General features: G+C 43.4%; 1 protein-coding gene across 3 annotated transcripts; it reads left to right on the forward strand.

Moving 5' to 3' along the window:
- Positions 1-619: 619 nt before the first annotated feature.
- Positions 620-13,015, forward strand: YPEL5 (yippee like 5). 3 transcript variants are annotated; one of them, XM_030945749.1, is made up of 7 exons: positions 636-744; positions 3,877-4,010; positions 4,109-4,173; positions 4,346-4,499; positions 5,267-5,365; positions 9,118-9,290; positions 10,853-13,015. In XM_030945749.1, the coding sequence occupies exons 6-7, from the start codon at positions 9,150-9,152 to the stop codon at positions 11,075-11,077; spliced, it is 366 nt and encodes a 121-aa protein (XP_030801609.1). In that variant the 5' UTR covers positions 636-744; positions 3,877-4,010; positions 4,109-4,173; positions 4,346-4,499; positions 5,267-5,365; positions 9,118-9,149; the 3' UTR covers positions 11,078-13,015. The 3 variants fall into 3 exon arrangements, with proteins under 3 accessions (XP_030801610.1, XP_030801609.1, XP_030801611.1); XM_030945750.1 differs by lacking the exons at positions 3,877-4,010; positions 4,109-4,173; positions 4,346-4,499; positions 5,267-5,365 and having other exon boundaries at positions 620-744; XM_030945751.1 differs by lacking the exons at positions 636-744; positions 3,877-4,010; positions 4,109-4,173; positions 4,346-4,499; positions 5,267-5,365 and adding an exon at positions 5,696-5,794.
- The last annotated feature ends 5,605 nt before the right edge of the window (positions 13,016-18,620 follow it).

The following is an 18,620-nucleotide window of genomic DNA, read 5'->3' on the forward strand; positions in this document are numbered from 1 at the left end:
TTAGAAGGGACGCTGAGGGGCTGGAGCGTGGCCAGCTAAGGGCAAGAAGGCTCGTGAAGGGTCTAGAAAACACATCTTGTGAGCAATGGCTGGGGGAGCTGGGGTTGTACAGCGTGGAGGAGAGCCCACGGCTCTGCACAGTTACCTGAGAGGATGCTGTAGGAGGTGGGGGCCCATCTTCTCTGACCTGTCTGCAGTGACAGGACCAGAGGAAAGGGCCTTAAACTGAGACAGCAGAGATTCAGATTAGACAGGAAAAATTGTTATTGTTAGGGTGGTGAGGCATTGGAATAGATTGTCCAGGGAGGTCACCATCCCTGAAGGTGTTCAAGAGGCTTCTGGACATGGTGCTGGGGAGCGTGGTGTAGTGATTTAGGGGTTACTGTGCTAGTGGTAGGTGGACGATCAGACTAGATGACATTAAAAGTCTCTTCAGCCTTGATGATTCGATGATTCTGTGATTCTGTAATTCTATAACTCTATAATTCTGCCATTCTGTCATTCCGTGACCCGGCATGCCCCGCCGGGCGCGGCCGTGAGGCGACCCCGGGCGGGGCGGAGCGCGAGGCGGCATGGGCGGGGCCTCCGCGGCAGCGATGGGGCGGGGCCTCGCTGCGCTGATTGACAGGTGGGGCGGGGCCACGGCGGGGCGGAGCCGCGCGGCCGATCCGGAGCGCCGGGGCCGTGGAGGGTGGGGGAGACACCGGGTACGGAGCCGCAGCCGCTGCCGCTCCCCGCAGTCAGGTAACCGGGCGGGGGGCGCGCTCGCCCCGCGCTACCAGGGGAGGCCAGGGCGGCTGGGGAGGGAGGTGGCGACCGCCGCGCCGCGGCGCTGTGTCTGTCGGGCCGCGGCAGAGCCCCGGGCGAGTCGCTCCGGTCCGGCGACGGGCGCGGAAAGGGGCAGTGGTCGGCCCTGCCTGGCCCGGTGCGTTAGCCGACGCCGCCACAAAGCACCGGCCTTCCCCCACCGCGTCCCCTTCTCCGTCAGCGTCTCCCAGCGCCGCCCAGCCTTCCCGGCGGGGGCCGGCACCGAGCACCCCCTCCCCGTCGCCGCCGACACAACTTCCTCCCCCGGCCCGGCACTGGGCAACTTTTCGGGCCGGTTCTTGTGCGGAGCCCCGGGCGGGTGGGCGCAGGGCCGTGCCCGGGCCCGGTGCGGGAGCGGGAGCGGCTCGGCGATGGGGGGCGGCGGTGGGCCCCGGGCACGGCCCCTCGGTGCGGCGGAGGCGGCGGCGGTGCCTCCCCGTCAGCTGTTTCCTGCTGTTTGTTGTCAGGGCTCCTGCGCTCCCGGCAGCGCCCGGCGGCGGCGGGGGGGGGGGGGAGACGGGGCGAGCCGGGCCGGCCCCGGTTGGCTGCGCGCGCCCCCGTGACGGCGCGCGGGCCGGGCCGGGCCGGGGCCCGCCCCCGCGCGCGCGCGGCTTTGTGTGTGCGGCACCGGGATCGGTACCGGGATCAGCACCGGGATCGACACCGGCACCCCCGCAGCACCGCCCCCGGGCCCGGCCGCGGAGGTTCCGCGGGGGTTGAACCGCCCTGCCCTGTGGCACGGGGGGCGGCGGCAGCGCCTGACGCATCGCCCCTCTCCCCCGGGCGGAGGTGCCGCTCGCTGCTGAGCGCCGGCCGGCGGAGCAGCCCCGTGTCCCCCCGCACAGGTGCCTCCCGCCGGGAGCTGTCACCGGGCCGGCCCCGGTGCTTGTTTGCTTTGTGGGGGTGCTGGCGGCTCGCTCAGCAGCGAGGCGCATTCGGCTGCTAGCGCTCGGGTTGGGGTTTTCCCCGTGGAAGTATGGATTCCCAGGGAGCTGAAATATTCTGCCGGCGCTTTTGGAAAGGTCTAAGTCAAAGCAAAAATAAGACTGTTGTTTGTCTGCTTCATTTGTTACTCTGTGCACAGCCCTCAGCTGTCCTGTGCAAGCAGATGTAGATTAGATTAATCCAGCGTGTTTATTTAAGAATGAAGGCCGTGTTTTGGATTGATATCTCCGTAGAATGTAATAAATTATTTGTGTTTGGTTTCTTTAAACAATAAACACGTGTTTAGGGTTAGACTGAGGGAATAACAGAGCAAATACACGGTCTTATGAGAGAGAAACAGGGCAGGGCCCTTTCAAAAGTGGTATCACAGAACAACTGTTGATGTCAGCAACTAATGGCTCTGGATTAACCATTATCTTAACTGATGTTTATGACTGAAAGGAAGGGAACTTGCTCCCCAGTTGTAAACATTCCCTCATGTGACTGTATGTAACTGCTATATATATAATATATATATGTAACTGCTCTATATATAATCCTATACATATTTTTATATAGAGCCTCTTTCTGGATGGCTGAATTCAAGTCGAGTGTGTGACAAACAAAACTGTCAGTTTTTAAGTGCTGCTCAATTTTTCTAAAGTAGTCATCAAAAGTACTTTGTGGAGGCTTCTGTCATCTGCTACTTTCACTTCCGTAGTTACAGAATTACTTAGAGATGCAGAGCTTATTGTTTGTATATAGATTTTAATAATGACGAGTGAATTTCAAGTGTGATTGCCAAGTGTGTGAGGACAAATGAAACTGCATCTCAAAGCCCAACAGAGAAGATGACAAGAACATGCTGTATTTGTTACTTGCCGCACACTGAGAGCTGTACACATTTTTATATATCTGTATTTAACATGGTAATCATCACAAGCTTGAAGGGGCGTTGTCCAGGTCAGGTCATTGGTTCATGTTTGTTTACTAACATTTGACCTGTGTTGAAATCTTGGGTTGCTCAGCTCTCACTGAAATACGTAATTCCCTTAAGCAAGATTTAAGTTAAAAATTACTTGTTAAATGTGTAGATGAAATGCCTGTACACCATGGATGTTTGTTAGCAAGGTGATCTCTAATTTTGGAGCCTTTATCTACATTTAGGACCTTTCTAGTTAACATAAAAATCTCTTGGTGATATGCACTTAGTGTATTAGCACCCTTTCTGCCAGCTGGATGTGCTGGTTTGGATGATGGTTGTCTTTACGCCATTTCTTAAAAGGTTGTTTATTGGATTTCATTTTTAATGACACATGAAATCAGTGATGTCCTTGGATGAAGTTTTGTATCATTTCAGCACTAAATTAATAAAAACAGAAAATGTGTAGTTTAGCTTTCTGAAGGTTGCAGAGTGGATTCATAGACAAAAGTTGTCTCAACTGCTTAAGTAGCGTAAGAGTAAATTTATTACAAAAGAAGGAAATACAGCTTTCTTAAAAACAGTGGACTAGTTAGGAAGGGGAAAGGAGGAAAATGAAGGGAAAAAGAAGCTGGGAGACAGGTCTAGTTGCTGGTTTTGGACTCCGTGTAGTGGTGGGAAAGAAAATTAATCTGAGTCTGATACCATTTGTAAACGAATACTTTTATATGTTATCTAGCAAGACTATTGTGAGGGTTTAAGTTACTCTGTGGGAGATGCTGAGATAGAGGGGCTGTATGAGAAACAAGCACCCATCTGTGTGCCTCTACTCTCTGTAAATGTGAAACAGAGTACCCTGGATTAGTGTTTCACTGCACCAATATGACATAAACAAATTTAAATGCCAGTGTCCTAGTGCTCACCTTACCTAAGAAAAATGCAGTTTGCAATAGGAAATGATACTACTGCACCCTACAATACAAAATTGCACTGCTGCAAGTTGCACAAGGGTGTTTTCATCCTGCAAGGCAGCCTGTTGTTGGTGGGTGCTGTGCCCTGCATCTGGGCTTTGCCAAAGCCTCTTCTGTCGTTGGACTGTGTTCAGTTCCATTCACAGTTTGCTACAGTAGCTGGATGGCTCTAAAGAGTGCAGTATGCTGGCTGGTCCAGTTCATTTTCTCTCCACATTTGGCTACATGTGGTGGTTTCAATTCTGCATGTAGGCAGAGGCCAGGCCTTGTTTACTCGGACAGCCGCAGAAGTTGGTGGTGGACATTGAATCTCCGACCTCCCAAGAGACTGACCACGTGTGTATTTTTGGATGTCCTCCCACCTGTGAGCAGGGAAACCTGGGAAGGTAAGGAGCAAGTTTTAGTTTTTCCTTTATGATTCTTTAACATTTGGTCTTGCGCAGTTGTGCTAAGAATTCTCTTTCCTCTTTTGTCCATCTCTGAGATGAGAAGAGGAAGCTGAAGCCCAGTTCCTGAGAAGCCATAATGAAGTTTCAGCCTGGTTCCAGGGTAAGTGCATCTGGAGAATGTTTCAGTGTGCTTAGGGGAAAGCATAACTCTTTGTCAGAGGGTAAAGAAAGCTTATTTGCTCACAAAGGAAAATGTTTTTAGTTGGTTAAATGGTGAAAGAGAGGCGGTCACAGTTTTTTGTCCTTTAACTAGCAGCTGTTCTCTGTTGTAGATGTGAACGCAGTAGATGGTGCTGAAGCAACACTGAGGCTCCTCCTGTGAAATATCCACAGTCCAGTGTATAGAGAAAGTGCTTGCTGGCTCTCCCAAGTGTTGGCGGTCCTGTGTCTTCAAGAGATGCATTCCAGGACGAGAGCACATTGACTGTTAGTTTTAAATATGTTAATAAATAATTATTTGTGTTACTTTTTCATTCTTTATTGATGGTGAAGATAAGCAGATGAGGTAGTACAAATACCAACCAAGTGGTGCTTCAGGTGGTTTTGGGTGTGCGTGCAGATAGTGGTCAAAATTAAGCTGTTGAATGTCAGCCCTTTGATATGGTTGTTGCTCAGTGTTGCTGAAATCAACACCGAAGGTGTTTGGGGAGTTTGGGAGCTACTGCTCTGGGAATACACATTACAACACTCAGCCACAATGCCTGTGTTTCATGTCTGTCCATGCACTCACTGGGAGAAGCATGCAGGGAGGAAGTCTTTCACAGAGAGATTGAGGAGTGGTATCAAGGTTTATGCTGTCAGAATAATGTACTGTCAAAATCATGCACTGTCAGCAAGCCGGACCTGCTAGGTGATACGACCTGTCATTAATTGCTGTCCTAAAGGTCCTCTCAGGAAGGTGGTCTGGGTGCTGAATAATGGAAGTATCATCATCTCTCAGTTCATGAAGTACCCCTGTCTTGGAAATGGAGAGATTGGACATGCAATAGATACTTTATATCCCATTAAGGAAAGTAAATAAGTCTGCCTTTCTTACATTGCAGCCATTCATTTGATATAATCACTTGTGTTTGGTAATTTGCATGAAGGCAGGAGCACTAGAACTTCATCACTGATACATGCCCAGTAAAGAATGCTTAGCTGATTTTTAAAAGTGAAATCATGGGCCAAAAAAAAATCTGTTCTTTCCTCAGCATTTGGTTTTGTGAATAACCAAGATCCTGGTCCACTACTTCGGAAAATTCTGCTGGTAGCATGATGGAATTGGTGGGATAGTGTCACTTTCTGGAGCTGTAAGTAGCACTAGGGAGCCTGACTGGTTCTCTGGACAAGTGGAAGTTATTTTCTGTGTTTTTAAGTATAAATAGTGGATGAATGGCCAAGTGCACTTACTGTATTTTCCTCCCCCTGTTTAGAGGATCTTAAGCTTTAGAAATGCTTTTATGTTTCACAATTCTTTGGCTTCTCATTTAAGAGAGCCCTCCCACTGCCTATCAAAGCTGCCTGTAAGTGGATTTTTCAGATCATTTATGCATGTGTGAACATAAATAGACGCCTGCACCTTTCCCATTGGTAGTGAAACTATAGGGAAAGAAATCTGCAGCGTTAACTTGGGTGACTTTGTACACACCACTTGTGTTTGTAAGGGGCAGGAGCCTGGGAGCTATGGAAAATTGCTTTCCCCTTGTGCTGTTGTGCTTCTGGTTTTTTTCCTGTGTGCAGTAAGTATACCCTACAGGATTCAGCCTCCTTACATAAGGAGAGAGGAGTCTTTATCCACAGCAAGTACCTTCTGATTTGGCCTTATAAGTGAATGCTGTGTTTTTAGCTTGGGGGAAGAAAAAGGAAGGGGAGAGCTTGAAATTATTTCAAATTGAAATCAGTTTCTCTGTTTTACAGGAGAGGAAAAAGCAAAATTTCCATGTTAGGTTATTTAGAAAATCCATTATAAAGTTTGGCATTTTAAGTCTGCATTACTTGAAGTAATTTTGTAATTTTTTCCTACTTTTTACTATTGTGAGCAGTAACATAAAGACTAATGTAAGGTGACTAGTTTATAGTGGTTCAGCTGTGACCTTACAAATTCATTGAATTCAACAATCAAAACTGAGGTCAGAGGTAACTGTAGCCTGCTATATATTTTGACTGAGGTCTACCAGGTGGTAGTTAAGTGTAGAGGTTACTTTGGAAAAGTTAGACACTCTGGTAACCTTACAGTGTTCTAGTAGTTTCTTAAGAAAACATATAAAAAATCTGCATTGTTTTGACTGTTGCAGTGCTAACTGTAGAATTTAGTTTTCTAAATGTTTAAAATGTGTATTATTTCAAGAACATAGACTTCCTTATGCACTGTATTCTGAAAAAATGTATTCTGGTACCAGTTGGTTTGTTAGATTCTGCTGCGAGTTTAGGTTACTTTCAGCTCTTTAAGGTGACATAAATAAGTGAGAATTTTAGGCTTTGTATTAGTAGGCAGATTTTTCAGCCTTACGTCTTTGAATATATTTATTTACACATTTATTTTAGTGTTTGAGATCTTTGGGACTCAAGACTTCAGTCCATGCCATAATGCCATATCGAGAAGTAATACATTTGAATGTTGCTGTGACTTTGAACTTGCTTGTTAGAATTGCACTTGTGCTCCCTTCTGAAGTATTTAATTTCCATTTTTAATGTCTCTGGGCTAATGCTTTTCTGAGGCCACTGACATGAATTATGATTTTAGGCAGGTGATGCACTTGCATTTGAAGTGTTTAGGTGCATTTTTAAAAATGTCATGCTGTGCAGGGTCAGACTGTGTAGAAGATCTGTTCTGGACACCAGGCTCTGTGTGTGTGTTGCTCTTGGTGAGACAGAGACAGTTTTGGATTTAATGTTACGTTACCTTCTAAAAGTACTGGCAGGGTGGGCATTGTGTTTACTCTGAAAGAAATACCCTTTTGGATGCTGATTCCACATTACTGTAACTTATGATCAGTTAATTGTTTTGAATCCACAATACAATCAGCACAAATATAACATTATCCAAAGTTAGGAAGGATGGCACATGGACCTAGGCCAAGTGCCTTATGGGCATATCTGTTACAATTGCCTTAATTGCTTGTATTTGTGGTTTCTTCTGGCTGGAGACTTCTACTGATACTTGATTATTCACACTTCTTGTGTGTTGGTTTTCTTTCATTTTGTCACTATTTGTGTTTTAATTTTTTTTTTTTTGCCTTTGGTTGCTGCAAAAGATAAAGACATATTAGAAAGGTATAAAGCTTAGAGAAATCGAAATGAAAATGCTTTCTGTATTTTGAGTGGAATCACACCTCTAACACTCAGACCTGTTTTATTTATCCTTTGAAGAAGAGAAAGGGTATTATATCACCTTTAAAAGAAATAGTCATGACATTGCTTTTAATTTTTATGTATCCTTCAGATGGGATACAGAAGATTAATAGTGATTTGAAAAATCTGAAGGTAAGGAGCCCGAGCTAAAATCTCTCTCTTCAATATTAGGAGCCCCTTTTGTTGCCTGACATTGTAAGAAAACAAAGTGTGAAATAAAGCAATTGGAAAAAAAAAAACATTACGTCAGTGGCTTCTGATTTTTAGATGCAAAAATGGTGTGTTAAGCTCTGTGTGTGCAGGTGCAAGTTTTAGTCCATTTGCTTTGTGCGTGTTAAGAGTAGACTTTAAGAAACTGATCCCCTAAACCTTGAAATTAGTTTAAATTAGGTATTTGTGCTTCTTAATGGTATTTGACTTAGAATATTCAATTAGATGAGCACAGAATTTGATTGACTTCTCTATGAATGGCACAGTCTCCTGCTCTGAAAAGTAAAGCCCACACAATTCTAATATTGCAGTGTGTCAAATTTACTTTGCATTGCTCTGCATGACAAAAGCAGAGACAATACATTTTTCTGATTCCACATCGAAGCATAAATGGAGGTACATTTAACTTGTTTAACTGCAGAAGTTTAGTCATAAACCTTCTGCAGTTGAAAGGGAAATAACATCATAATTCAATTCCTTTGTCATGTTACATCACCCATCGTGATTTAAGTTTTTGGCTATACATTCTGTGCCTACTCACTAGTTAACTTTGAGTAATTTATGTTAGTTTGTGTCAAGTTGGTGAGACACTTTAATTTTCCTAAGCAGTGAAGAGGCTGATTTATCAGGCACTGCAGGTCATCTGCTATGAAGTTTTTAAGCTCTGTTTTTTTCTTATTGGAGTTGCTGAGGTATTTTAGTGATGAGCCTTTGGAAATACCTTGGATAAATGACACAGTATTTTATATTTGGATTAGACAACTTTAAACATTTGTATATAAAACTGTCTGGTGTAAAGACTGGGTGGGTTGTTTATTATGTGAAATAGCATCCAAATCTTTCCTATGTTGGTGTGTATATGAAACAAAGAAGTGTCAAGTCAAATACAGCAGCCAGGGTGCTATACCAACATTCTGAGTGGTGGTGTTGTGTGATTGTGTGTCATAAATTGTGCAAAGTTATGGGGAAGTGACATAATAAATATGTATTATAAAAGGTGGGGGTGACTTGGGAAAATTAAGCTATAATTGTCTTGGTGACTCAGTGTAATTCTCAGTGCTTCATTTCTTAGTGCTGACTAAGATGAGTGAGTTGTTTGGAATGTACTGAAATAGAATTTCAGTATTGTGTTAAAAGAAGTGGAAGCTTCTGAGTTTAAGAACTGTAGGGGTCAGTAGGGGGTCTACAAAAGTCTGGATTGTATTTTAAATGTTTCAGGTTGTGTTTTTCTCATTTAATGTAATTAGTTTGTATTTATGTAATTTATTGGTGAAATGGTCACTTTGGGAAATAACTTGTTTTGATGAGAGGGTGAAGGCAGGCTGTAAGTTCAGCAGTTCACCAACAGAGGAGTGACTTTGAGCAATCATTAGCTGAATTGCTGTGAAGAATATTCTGCCATATATATGGGATATTTGGGAGTTTCAGTTTTTGGATGTTCGGGAGTTTCAATTTTTTTGCTGAAATGCTTTTTTTACATGATGTTTCTTTTTACTTTCAGGTCTTGAGTAGAAACTTAGATAAGTTCTAAAAATGGGTAGAATTTTTTTGGATCACATTGGTGGCACTCGCCTGTTCTCCTGCGCAAACTGTGACACGATCCTGACCAACCGCTCCGAGCTCATCTCCACTCGCTTTACAGGGGCCACAGGAAGGGCCTTTCTTTTTAACAAGGTTGGTAAGAGGCTGGAGGAACTGCTGTTTACTTTTGAAAAATGAGTTTGTGGGATATGAATCTGTCATGAGATCGAAAAACTTCTTGGCTAAAGTGTTGCGTAATTACTATTTTAGCTTTTTTTTTTTTTTTTCTGTCTTTGAAGTCAAATTTGACATTTACTGTTGATGAGAAACTTAGCTAAATTAGTTTTGTCTGAAATGCTGAAAGACTGTAAAGAAGACTGTATGTAGAGGCCTCAGGCCAAAATTGATGGAGTTTCAACTTCAGAGACTTCTGTAACATGAACCTCAAATTCACTCTGAGAGTATCTGGTGTCTGTCAAAGGGTTCCAAAGGTTTTTTTCACTTTTATGCAGTTTAAAAAAAAGTCTAGATAATATTTTGTTTAATTTCTGAAATGCATTTAATTTAACAGTCTGGCAACTTAAGTTGCCACAATCAATCACAATCTTTTTTACAGGCAGTAATACTCTGGTTTAGTTTAAGAGTTTTTAATTGATTCAATTCAATAGATTAAAATACAGATGTCAAAATTTTTGAGTGAATTGTAGGATTATTTATTAACCTTGCATAAGGACTTGTCCATTAGATTAATTGAAAAAAATGGTTCCTGAACATATAATGCTTGGTTTTGTTTTAGTTTTGGGGGTTTTTTTTGTTTTTGTTTTGTTTTAGTTTTGGTTTTTTCTTATAAGCCATTTGTCCATGGGCAGAGTTAATAAAGGCATGAATAGTGTCTTAACTGTGTTTTGCTCTGGGACTTTTGGTATCCCAGATCTTATCAGTACTGAAAGCTTTCTTCCTCATCCAATAAGCTCTGGATCCTGGAGTTCAGATTTTTTTTTAATGTTAAATAGCAGGGTTTCATTACAGCAGTTTGAGGTTTTCTATTTGTGCAGTCAAAAGCTGTACATTTGAAGCAGTCAGGTGCAAAGCTGAGAAAGTAGTACAGTCCCATCCTTTAGAATCAGCTTGGGTATAGTTCTCACATCAACTTTTCAATGAAGTAAACATCCTGGTTTTGTGGTGATGCTGCAGAAGAAGTTGCAAGTATATTTAAACTGCTGATACAGCACACATGTTTCATGTGCATGTTTCATGTCTATGTTCTCAGCCACAGACCCTGGCTTTTTCTTAGGTAATTATTTCAAAGGCACTCCAAGATTTTTAAAGAAGTACCTCTTTTAATATTTTGTTTCTGAGTTCTGGGACTTGGTGATCACCTCAGTTGCTAGAAATGAGTTACATACATTACAAGTGGTTTAATACAAATTTACAAGCTGTTCACTGGGAGTTTCTCACCCAGAGTTGAACACAGCCCTTTGGCACATTTTGTGATAGCCATCCGTGTCTCTCAGTTAAAATGTGAGGGTTTTACATCACTATGAAGCACATCTTTAAGGTGTTGCCCTCTCTCTCACACAGGGGATTTTTTACACTGCAGTTTTCAGTTGTGTGTGGTGCCACAGGCTCTTCCCTTCTAAACGAGTCATTCAGCAGGTTTCCCCTAGGCAGACTAATCCTCTGTGTTGTTCCCTGTGCCTGTGTGTTTGTCCCAGGTGGTCAATCTGCAGTACAGTGAAGTTCAGGATCGGGTCATGCTCACCGGCCGCCACATGGTCCGGGACGTGAGCTGCAAGAACTGCAACAGCAAACTGGGCTGGATCTATGAGTTTGCCACCGAGGACAGCCAGCGCTACAAGGAGGGCCGCGTCATCCTGGAGCGAGCCTTGGTCCGGGAGAGCGAGGGCTTCGAGGAGCACGTTCCATCCGACAATTCCTGAAGAGGCCCCAGTCTCTTCTCAGGTTCTCTTCAATTGAAACTCCAATGTAATAAAATCAACAAAAAAATCTGCTTACATACACTGTCACCTTAGCATCAGAGTCGGATTCATGGACTACAAAGTGGGAAAGATTGTGAGAATATTTCAGATGGAACCTTACTTTCTTTATTCCTTTTATATTTTACTTTCCCTCCAGCAGCTGTTTGTAGAAAGAATGTTGTGCAGATGCTGTAACTTCTTCTCTCTTTCATTTACATCTGTTAGATTTGAGATTGTATCTTAAGGTACAGTGGGCTAAAAGGAAAATATTTGCAGGATTTTTCTTTTGTTGGAGAGAAATTCAATGAGGGTTGTTTTTTTTTAGTTTGCACAAACTGATGTCAGCATCAAGTTATTTTAAAACTACAGATGTTTTTTTAAAAGTATATTCCAACTTTTGGCTTAAGTTTTTAGTTAGGTTTTTGGTTTTTTGGGTTTTTTTACCCAGCCTTTTCACCTGGTTTGCTAGCTAAAGTGAAGAGATCCGAATTTGTGCTGAGTGCTAAAGGTTCAGTGTTGGTACAGCTTGGGCTGGCCCATGTGCCATATTCTTGTTGAGGTTGATTGGTAGCACAGAGCCCATTATTTCTTGTCATTCTTGACCCAAAGATGTCACCATTCCTTGTTTATTCGTGAAGTCCCATTCACCATGTAAACTGGTGTTGATTGGAAACTATCCTTGAAATAGGGTGAAACTGCTTGGCTTTTTTTAACTTTAACAGATGTAACTTATGAGCATAGTAATAATATAAAATAATAGCTGTCTGTTTAGTCTTGCATTGCTTACAAATCCGGCTGTGTTTGTAATGATAGGGAGCCACTGAGAAACTACTGTTTCAGTAGTCATTTTTTTTCGTTTCTCTACTAATCTCATTAAGTTAGACAGGGAATTGCAAATCTTAATTCTTCTTCAAGTAGCTTTCTTTAAACCCAGAACTTCCTATGTTAAACACAGCTGCTGTGTAAAAGGAGAAGATTGCCAGCATGTTTGTTCATGCGTAGAGTTATGCAATCTGCATCTCTTGAAAAGATTAACTTAAACAGCTTGTTTTCAAATGCTGCTTCTGGTGTTGAAACCTTTATCTTTCAACTTTGTTGAACGTTTTCATTGTGATGTTATGTTTTTATCTTTCTGGGCAGCAGTACATGTCAGCCTAGTAGTAACTAGTGACTTGGATTCCTGCTTTGTTCTTGTAGAGGTCAGCTCTGTTTAAAACAGTGATCTTGCTTGCCTTTTTAGCAAAAATGCTGTTCATTAACTTAACTCAAGGGTGCCCAAACTATTTCATTGTGTCTTAAGCCATAAGTTAGGATCTCAAGGGCTGAAGTTTATTTGAATGTTAGATATGTATGATTTCTTACCCAAGTTATGAGTTGGTTGTGGTTTTTTTTCTTATTGGATAAATTGTGGTCAACGTGAATTAAGTTACCCACAGACGTAGGAAGCGGGGGGAACCCCACCCAGCCAAATGGATCTGGGTTCTGACCTTTCAGAGTAACTTTTCTTCTCTAGACACAGCTCCATATCTGAAACTAAGATGTGGAGGGTGACTATGCAGAGTATTTTTCTTAATTTTTTTTTGGTTGCCAAGTGGCAAGTTGGACACCCCTGACTTGAATCTACTGCCTCTTTCATGTAAAGGTAGCTTTGTTCTAGAAATGTCACATAGGAAGAAAACAGAGTAGATCACATACCAGAGCTGTGCTTGAATCAAGCTGCTTAAACAATAGTGTACTTGTGCCTCAAATGAATCAGTTTTTGCACTGAGTACAGTAGTACCCCATTATCTTGTACTTCTGTCCTTCACAGACCCTGGAAGCGCCATTAGCATGGTTCTCTGCAGTACTTTTCTTGTACTTCTGACATTACAGTACAATAAAGTATGTTTTGTCCTGAACTGATCTTTGCTGTGCTTTTAGAGTTATTGTCATGGAGTCTGTCAGCCAAATCGCATAACCCATCTTTCATTCCTTGTGTTAAGTTTCTGCAGCACAGTGACAAGCTGTTGATGAGCATCCCTTTCTGTATAGGTGGTAAAAGAGTTCTGTTGATTTTGGAATAAGCAAAGTAGAGCTTCATGCATACCACTTGGACACTTTAAAGCCTTCAATTTACTCCTGTTAAAGAGAAAACAAAAAATGGCTCATTTTATGGAATTCTGGGTGCCAAGTGTCTTTTCATGACTTTGAAAAGACAGCAAGCTAAGCAAAAATCTGCCTTCTGCAAGAAACTTGAGGTTTTGTCTTCTGAAATGGCTTGGGAATTAATGAATTTGGTATTATATATCTGGACTTCTGTGACTTTTTCCTTTGTGTTCAAATGTTAGCCAGAAACCTGCCAGCAGCTGGTCAACTTCTAAAGCTGAAGAACTGAGATGAAAGGATTATTCTGTTGGTGTGATGGAGACTGGGGCTCTTATTCTAACTTACATTAAGACCATTTCAGTAGAATGTTGGTGTGCGATGCTAAAAATTACTTTTCACAAAACCTTTGATTTGAAAAACACATGTGAATTGAATTCTTCAAAATCCCATGAGACTTGAGCAAGTTCTATGCAGCTTTAAAACAGTAGACTTTGGCTTGCTGCTTTAGCTTACATGCTGTTCCCTCCTGTATCACTTCTGATGGCTCTGGGAGAGTTTAGCCTCCTGTATTTTGGCTGCTCTTCCTTGAGACACTTGGTGTGTGAACACAGATAACATATCTGTGGGGAACAAGGCCATTGGTTACAGCACATCTAGAGACAGAGGAGACATTGCTATTTGGCATCAGCTGCAATTTTCTAGTAGTGCAGTAGCCTGGGATTCTCATACAAGGGCTTGCACAGGAAAATGTGCCACCACAGTGATCTTTTGCCTGGCATGTGGTGGGGCCTGAGGTAAGGAAGGGAGCAAGGAAATTGCAGTGCACAACAGAGTGCACCTTGCATTCCTGGAGACCTCAGAATCTCTGCTCCTAGGCTGCAGCTTGGGCCAGCAGTGGTGCTGTGACATCTGCATGACATGTGCTGGATTAGAGTTCGTGTCACCAATGCTGTGATCCCATCCTGTGGGTGTACTCGAAACTGAAATACCTCCTTGCTACTGTTTCAGCACAACACAGGTTTGGGAAGAGGAAAAGTGTGGATGGTGTCTTTGTGAAGCGTAAAAGCATTTTACTTGTGCTCTCCAGAGATATTCGAAGAACTTTTGAAATGACATACATGTCTTGTGGCTCTGTTAGAAAAAGTGGCCTTGCATGGGGCTCTGGGGTTGGCTGCCTCAGCCTTATTCTTACAGGGCAAGCTTGTCTCTGCAGATTTGGGTCGGGGCTTTAGGAAAAAAAGTTGGCAGATCATCATGGATGAGCAGGTAAGGAACAGGTGAAGCTGCAGTTGAGGACACAGTTGCTGGGTACAAGGATGAGGTGGCTGGGAAGGCTCTGGCATTTATTGGGAAGAGGCTAGCTGGTTGATGAACTCCATTTTAGACAAGAAACACAAGCTGTGATACTGCAGTACCATTCTGCAAAAGCCAGAAATAGTGTATTGTATTTCCTTCTTGGCCTGCCTTAGAACAACAATAAATTTTAAAACTTCAGTGACACTTGCTTTCCTGTGGATCTCAAGGGCTTTGCAGACTCCTTGATGCCTGACAAGGATGAAATGCTTCTGTCTTTTTATTTTGCTTGGGGCACTGACAAGAATTGCTCTCCAATCCTGGTTTTGCAGGACTTAAAAGAACTAAGCAATTTTGAGGCCACTCTCTTCATAACCCAGAGTTAAAATTGCCCAAAAACTTCAAAAGATTGCTTTGAGTGATGAAGAGGAGTATGACCTGGTAGATAAAGTTCCTGTGCAAGCTTTTTTCTTCTTGCAGAAAATCTGAAATATGGCCAAAGAAAGTGAGCTCCTGGCTGTCTCATTACATGTTGCGTGGCAAAGACCTTCAAGAGCTGCTGAGGAGCCTGGTTTCTGCAAGTGTGGAATTCTTCCTGGTCTTATAGTTACTTCCTTCCCTACCTCTCTCTCATGTAAGGATTTCTGGTACATGTAGGGAAGTGTAAGGGGAAAAATCTCACATTTGCCTTCCAGCCTTTTCTTTACTGATAGTGTTGCTCTTGAATGGATTTCTGTGAGCTCGGTAAAACTGCTGCTAGGCTGCTGCTGCCTTTACTTAAATGCCCTTCTGGCAGAATATTAGTGCCTTTATCATCTCTCATCCCCGAGTCTAGGCAGAGGTTGTTTGGGAGTGATGCTTGACTGAACATTGTACTCTGGGTAGAGGTGATGTGAAGGAAGACCTCATTCACAGATACTTCCATTGCTGTTCTCCATCTCTTTCCTTCTGATGTTATTTTAAGTGTGATTTGCTTAAGTTTGCATTTCAAGTCCTCTTTTTAAAAAGGAGGTGACTAAGAGACAGCAGTCTGTGCCTCTTAAACATGGCATTTCCCTCTGAAGGACCTGAAATACAATTTGGTACAGAGTGCTCTGTGTGCTGCTCAGTTGGAAGGCATGGCTGTGTTCCTGTTTGACTTGTTCCTGCAAAAATAAACCCCAGAGCTTGTCTAAGATGGCCAAAAATCTCCCTGCATGGGAGTTAGGATATGGAGGAGAAACCCAGCTGAAAGAGTGTGTGTGTGATTCATGTTAACTAAACTGGTCACTCTGAAGCAGCAGAGGTGGGAGAAATTCTAGAGGTAAGCTTGTGCCTTTTCTTTTTGCCTGGTAGGGGTTCAGGGCAAGTGGAAATCACTTGGGCATTGCAGAGGATCTAAGGTCCCCTGGTGAACAGAGCAGTGGGAAGTGCAGCACCAGGGCTAACGTTGGTACAGGCTCTGTGTTATGTTTGGATGAAGGCAGCTGGAAGCTGGAAGCCTTTGAAGTAGGCTCTGTTTCTGTTCTCATTGGGTGAAACATTTATTACTATCAGGAGCTTACATTTGTATAGAAGTGAAAGTAGGAGAAAGAACAAAAGACTATGATAATAATTAGGATTTTCTAAGCATGAGGGGTAAATGGGAGAGAGAAGCATGTTCAGATCTTGTTTTTTGACTCTGCCCAGGAGAGAGATGTGCGTTTGCCTGACATCAAGATCCAGTGCTGTTTCTCTCTGGGACTTGGGATGTTTAGATACAGGATTTTGCTTTGTCCTTTTGTAAGCATTTGATTTGACAGTTGTAAACATTTACAGGTGTTTGAAACACTCGGTTTACTGGATTACAGCAGACTGCATGGTTGTTTGCACACTAATGGCAGATGTTGCAATAGATGTAGTTAGTGGTGTAGGGAGATCCCTTTTCTTCAAGGGGAACACAAAGCAGACTGGCTCATACAAGGCTGCTTAACCAAAGAACTGCCTAGTGCCTTTCAGCTGTCTTTAGAGACAGCAATCCTCTGTCCCTGGAAGAGTTTGACAACTAATATTCCAGGCTCAGGTATACGGTGAGTATAAAATGAAGAGGACATTTCTTATTTTCAGGGGTAGATCTTGGCACATGTGCATGGTCAAAAAGGTGGGATGCTCTGGATTTGGTAGTGAGAACTCGGGTACATCCCGTGGACAGAGTGCAGAGAGAGCCTCTGGTTATGCTCCTGTTGGTATTTGGCTGGCAGATCTTTTCCCCCATCCTGCCCATTTTTATTGTCTTTGGTCTGGTCTGTAGTGATTGTTGCACCTTCCCTGCAGAATTAGGGCAGCTTGAGGACTTGGGGAAGTGCCTGCTTTTGGCAATATTGGACGGTCACTTCTATCCTTTACTATACCAGTACAATGGATTAGTTGTTGCAGCACAGAGGGATCCATGGATTGTCTATTCCATGTCTCCCTGCTGAGGAGGGATTAGCTTACTGATGTACTCCATGAGAGTGCATTCTTGGGATGAAGTTCCTCAGCAGGATTTCTTATGGTAGCCAAAAGTACATCAGAGAGATACAATTTAGGTCACAGAAGTAGAACACTTGAAAAATGCCAGATTTCCAATGGATTGGGTAGCACATGGTTATCCTGTCCCTGCAGAGGTGCATCTTGGGGATGGAACTGCCATGTGATCTACAAGAGCAAGGATGGCACCATCATCATCACCCTTTTCTATGACATGCATTGAACTTGTAGCTACAGCCTCCATCCCACCATTCGTAACTCTGGACTGCTGGACTTTTGTTTTGTTTCTAAAGGCAACTTGAAAATGAACTTTCTGATGTGCATTTAAGTGGCAAAACTAAAAGAAAATGAGATTAAGTATTTGTAATTGCTGGCTTCTTCATGACTGGAGTTTGAACTGGGAACTCCCTTTGGTGAAGTAATCATCACTGCTTAAGCTCCAAGGCTGACTGCTGCTTCACCAGTAGCTGGAGGAAGCTTTTTGATGAAGAAGGATGAGGAGATGACAGATGAAGGCTTTAGATTTGATGTAAAGTTTCAGTATGGAACTGGGAATTTTATTTTCAGTTTGTGTACTAGTTCTGGTATGGTTGAGGCAGTTGTGGGTTTTTTTGTTTTGATTGGGGTTTGTATTTTTCCCCTTCTGGTATATGGAATTGGTGAATTTCCTGCTCCATGTAGGACTTTACAAGAAGAAAGGGGAAGATGAAAATTACATTGTATTTCCTATCCAAGCTGCCTGACTCTTGCTTCCAAGCTCCTGAGGTTGGGAAGGTTCCTGCTCCGTGCATGCTCCCTGTCAAGGAGAGAGCAGCACCATGATTCATGTTCCACATTCCTGGCACAGGGAGGAGCAGTGGGAGGCAGCTTTCTATCTCACCCTGCTTCATTTGCTCTATCAAGCTGCAGGTAAGCTCAGGGCTTCTGGAAGCTTTGGCTGCCTGCAAAAACAAACCAGAGGCACAGAAAAACAACAGCTTTTAACACACAGTCCAATGCAAATTTAGGACATAAAATTCTATTGTTATTCCTAAAATTAGACACAAAGCCATTCCCCCCATAAAACTCACTTCAGCAGCATTGGTATTTTTCTGTCAAAAGGCTGAAGGAGGAGGTGGGGGACGCTTGCCACAGGAAGTGAGAGAAAGCAAAGGCAGAGAAAGATGCTCTGCCAGAGGTTTTGCTGTTACCTGTCGGCGGTGTTGATGCTTAGATATCAGCTCCAGGCACCTTAGAGAAGGTGATGCTCATCTCTGGCTCCTTTACCTGCCTCCTCCTTTTTGATCCCTTCTCTCCCTGTTCTCTGAACCCCAGTGTGCTTTGTTCCTCCTGCAGTCTGTGCTTTCGCCGCTTGTCACCTCCCCACACTGTCACTGGCCCCACTCTGTCCTTCCTGCCCTGCTCCTTGCATCCCTGCTGGGTTTGCAGCCCGTGACCTTGTTCCTCCCCGCAGGGCACCAAGGGCTCTGCTCCCGGTGCCGGCTCCTCCTCGCCCCGGCGGTGACAGCGCTGCTGGTGGCATGGCCAGCTGAGCGCATGTAGGGGCTCTTGTCACTGATTCACCGGGCTGTCACACCAACAGCACACCCAGCCCTGCTAGCTCACTGCTGGGGGTGAGGCAAAGGGGCACTGCATCAGA

Source organism: Camarhynchus parvulus, chromosome 3, assembly GCF_901933205.1.
Source record: "Camarhynchus parvulus chromosome 3, STF_HiC, whole genome shotgun sequence".
NCBI lineage: Eukaryota > Metazoa > Chordata > Aves > Passeriformes > Thraupidae > Camarhynchus > Camarhynchus parvulus.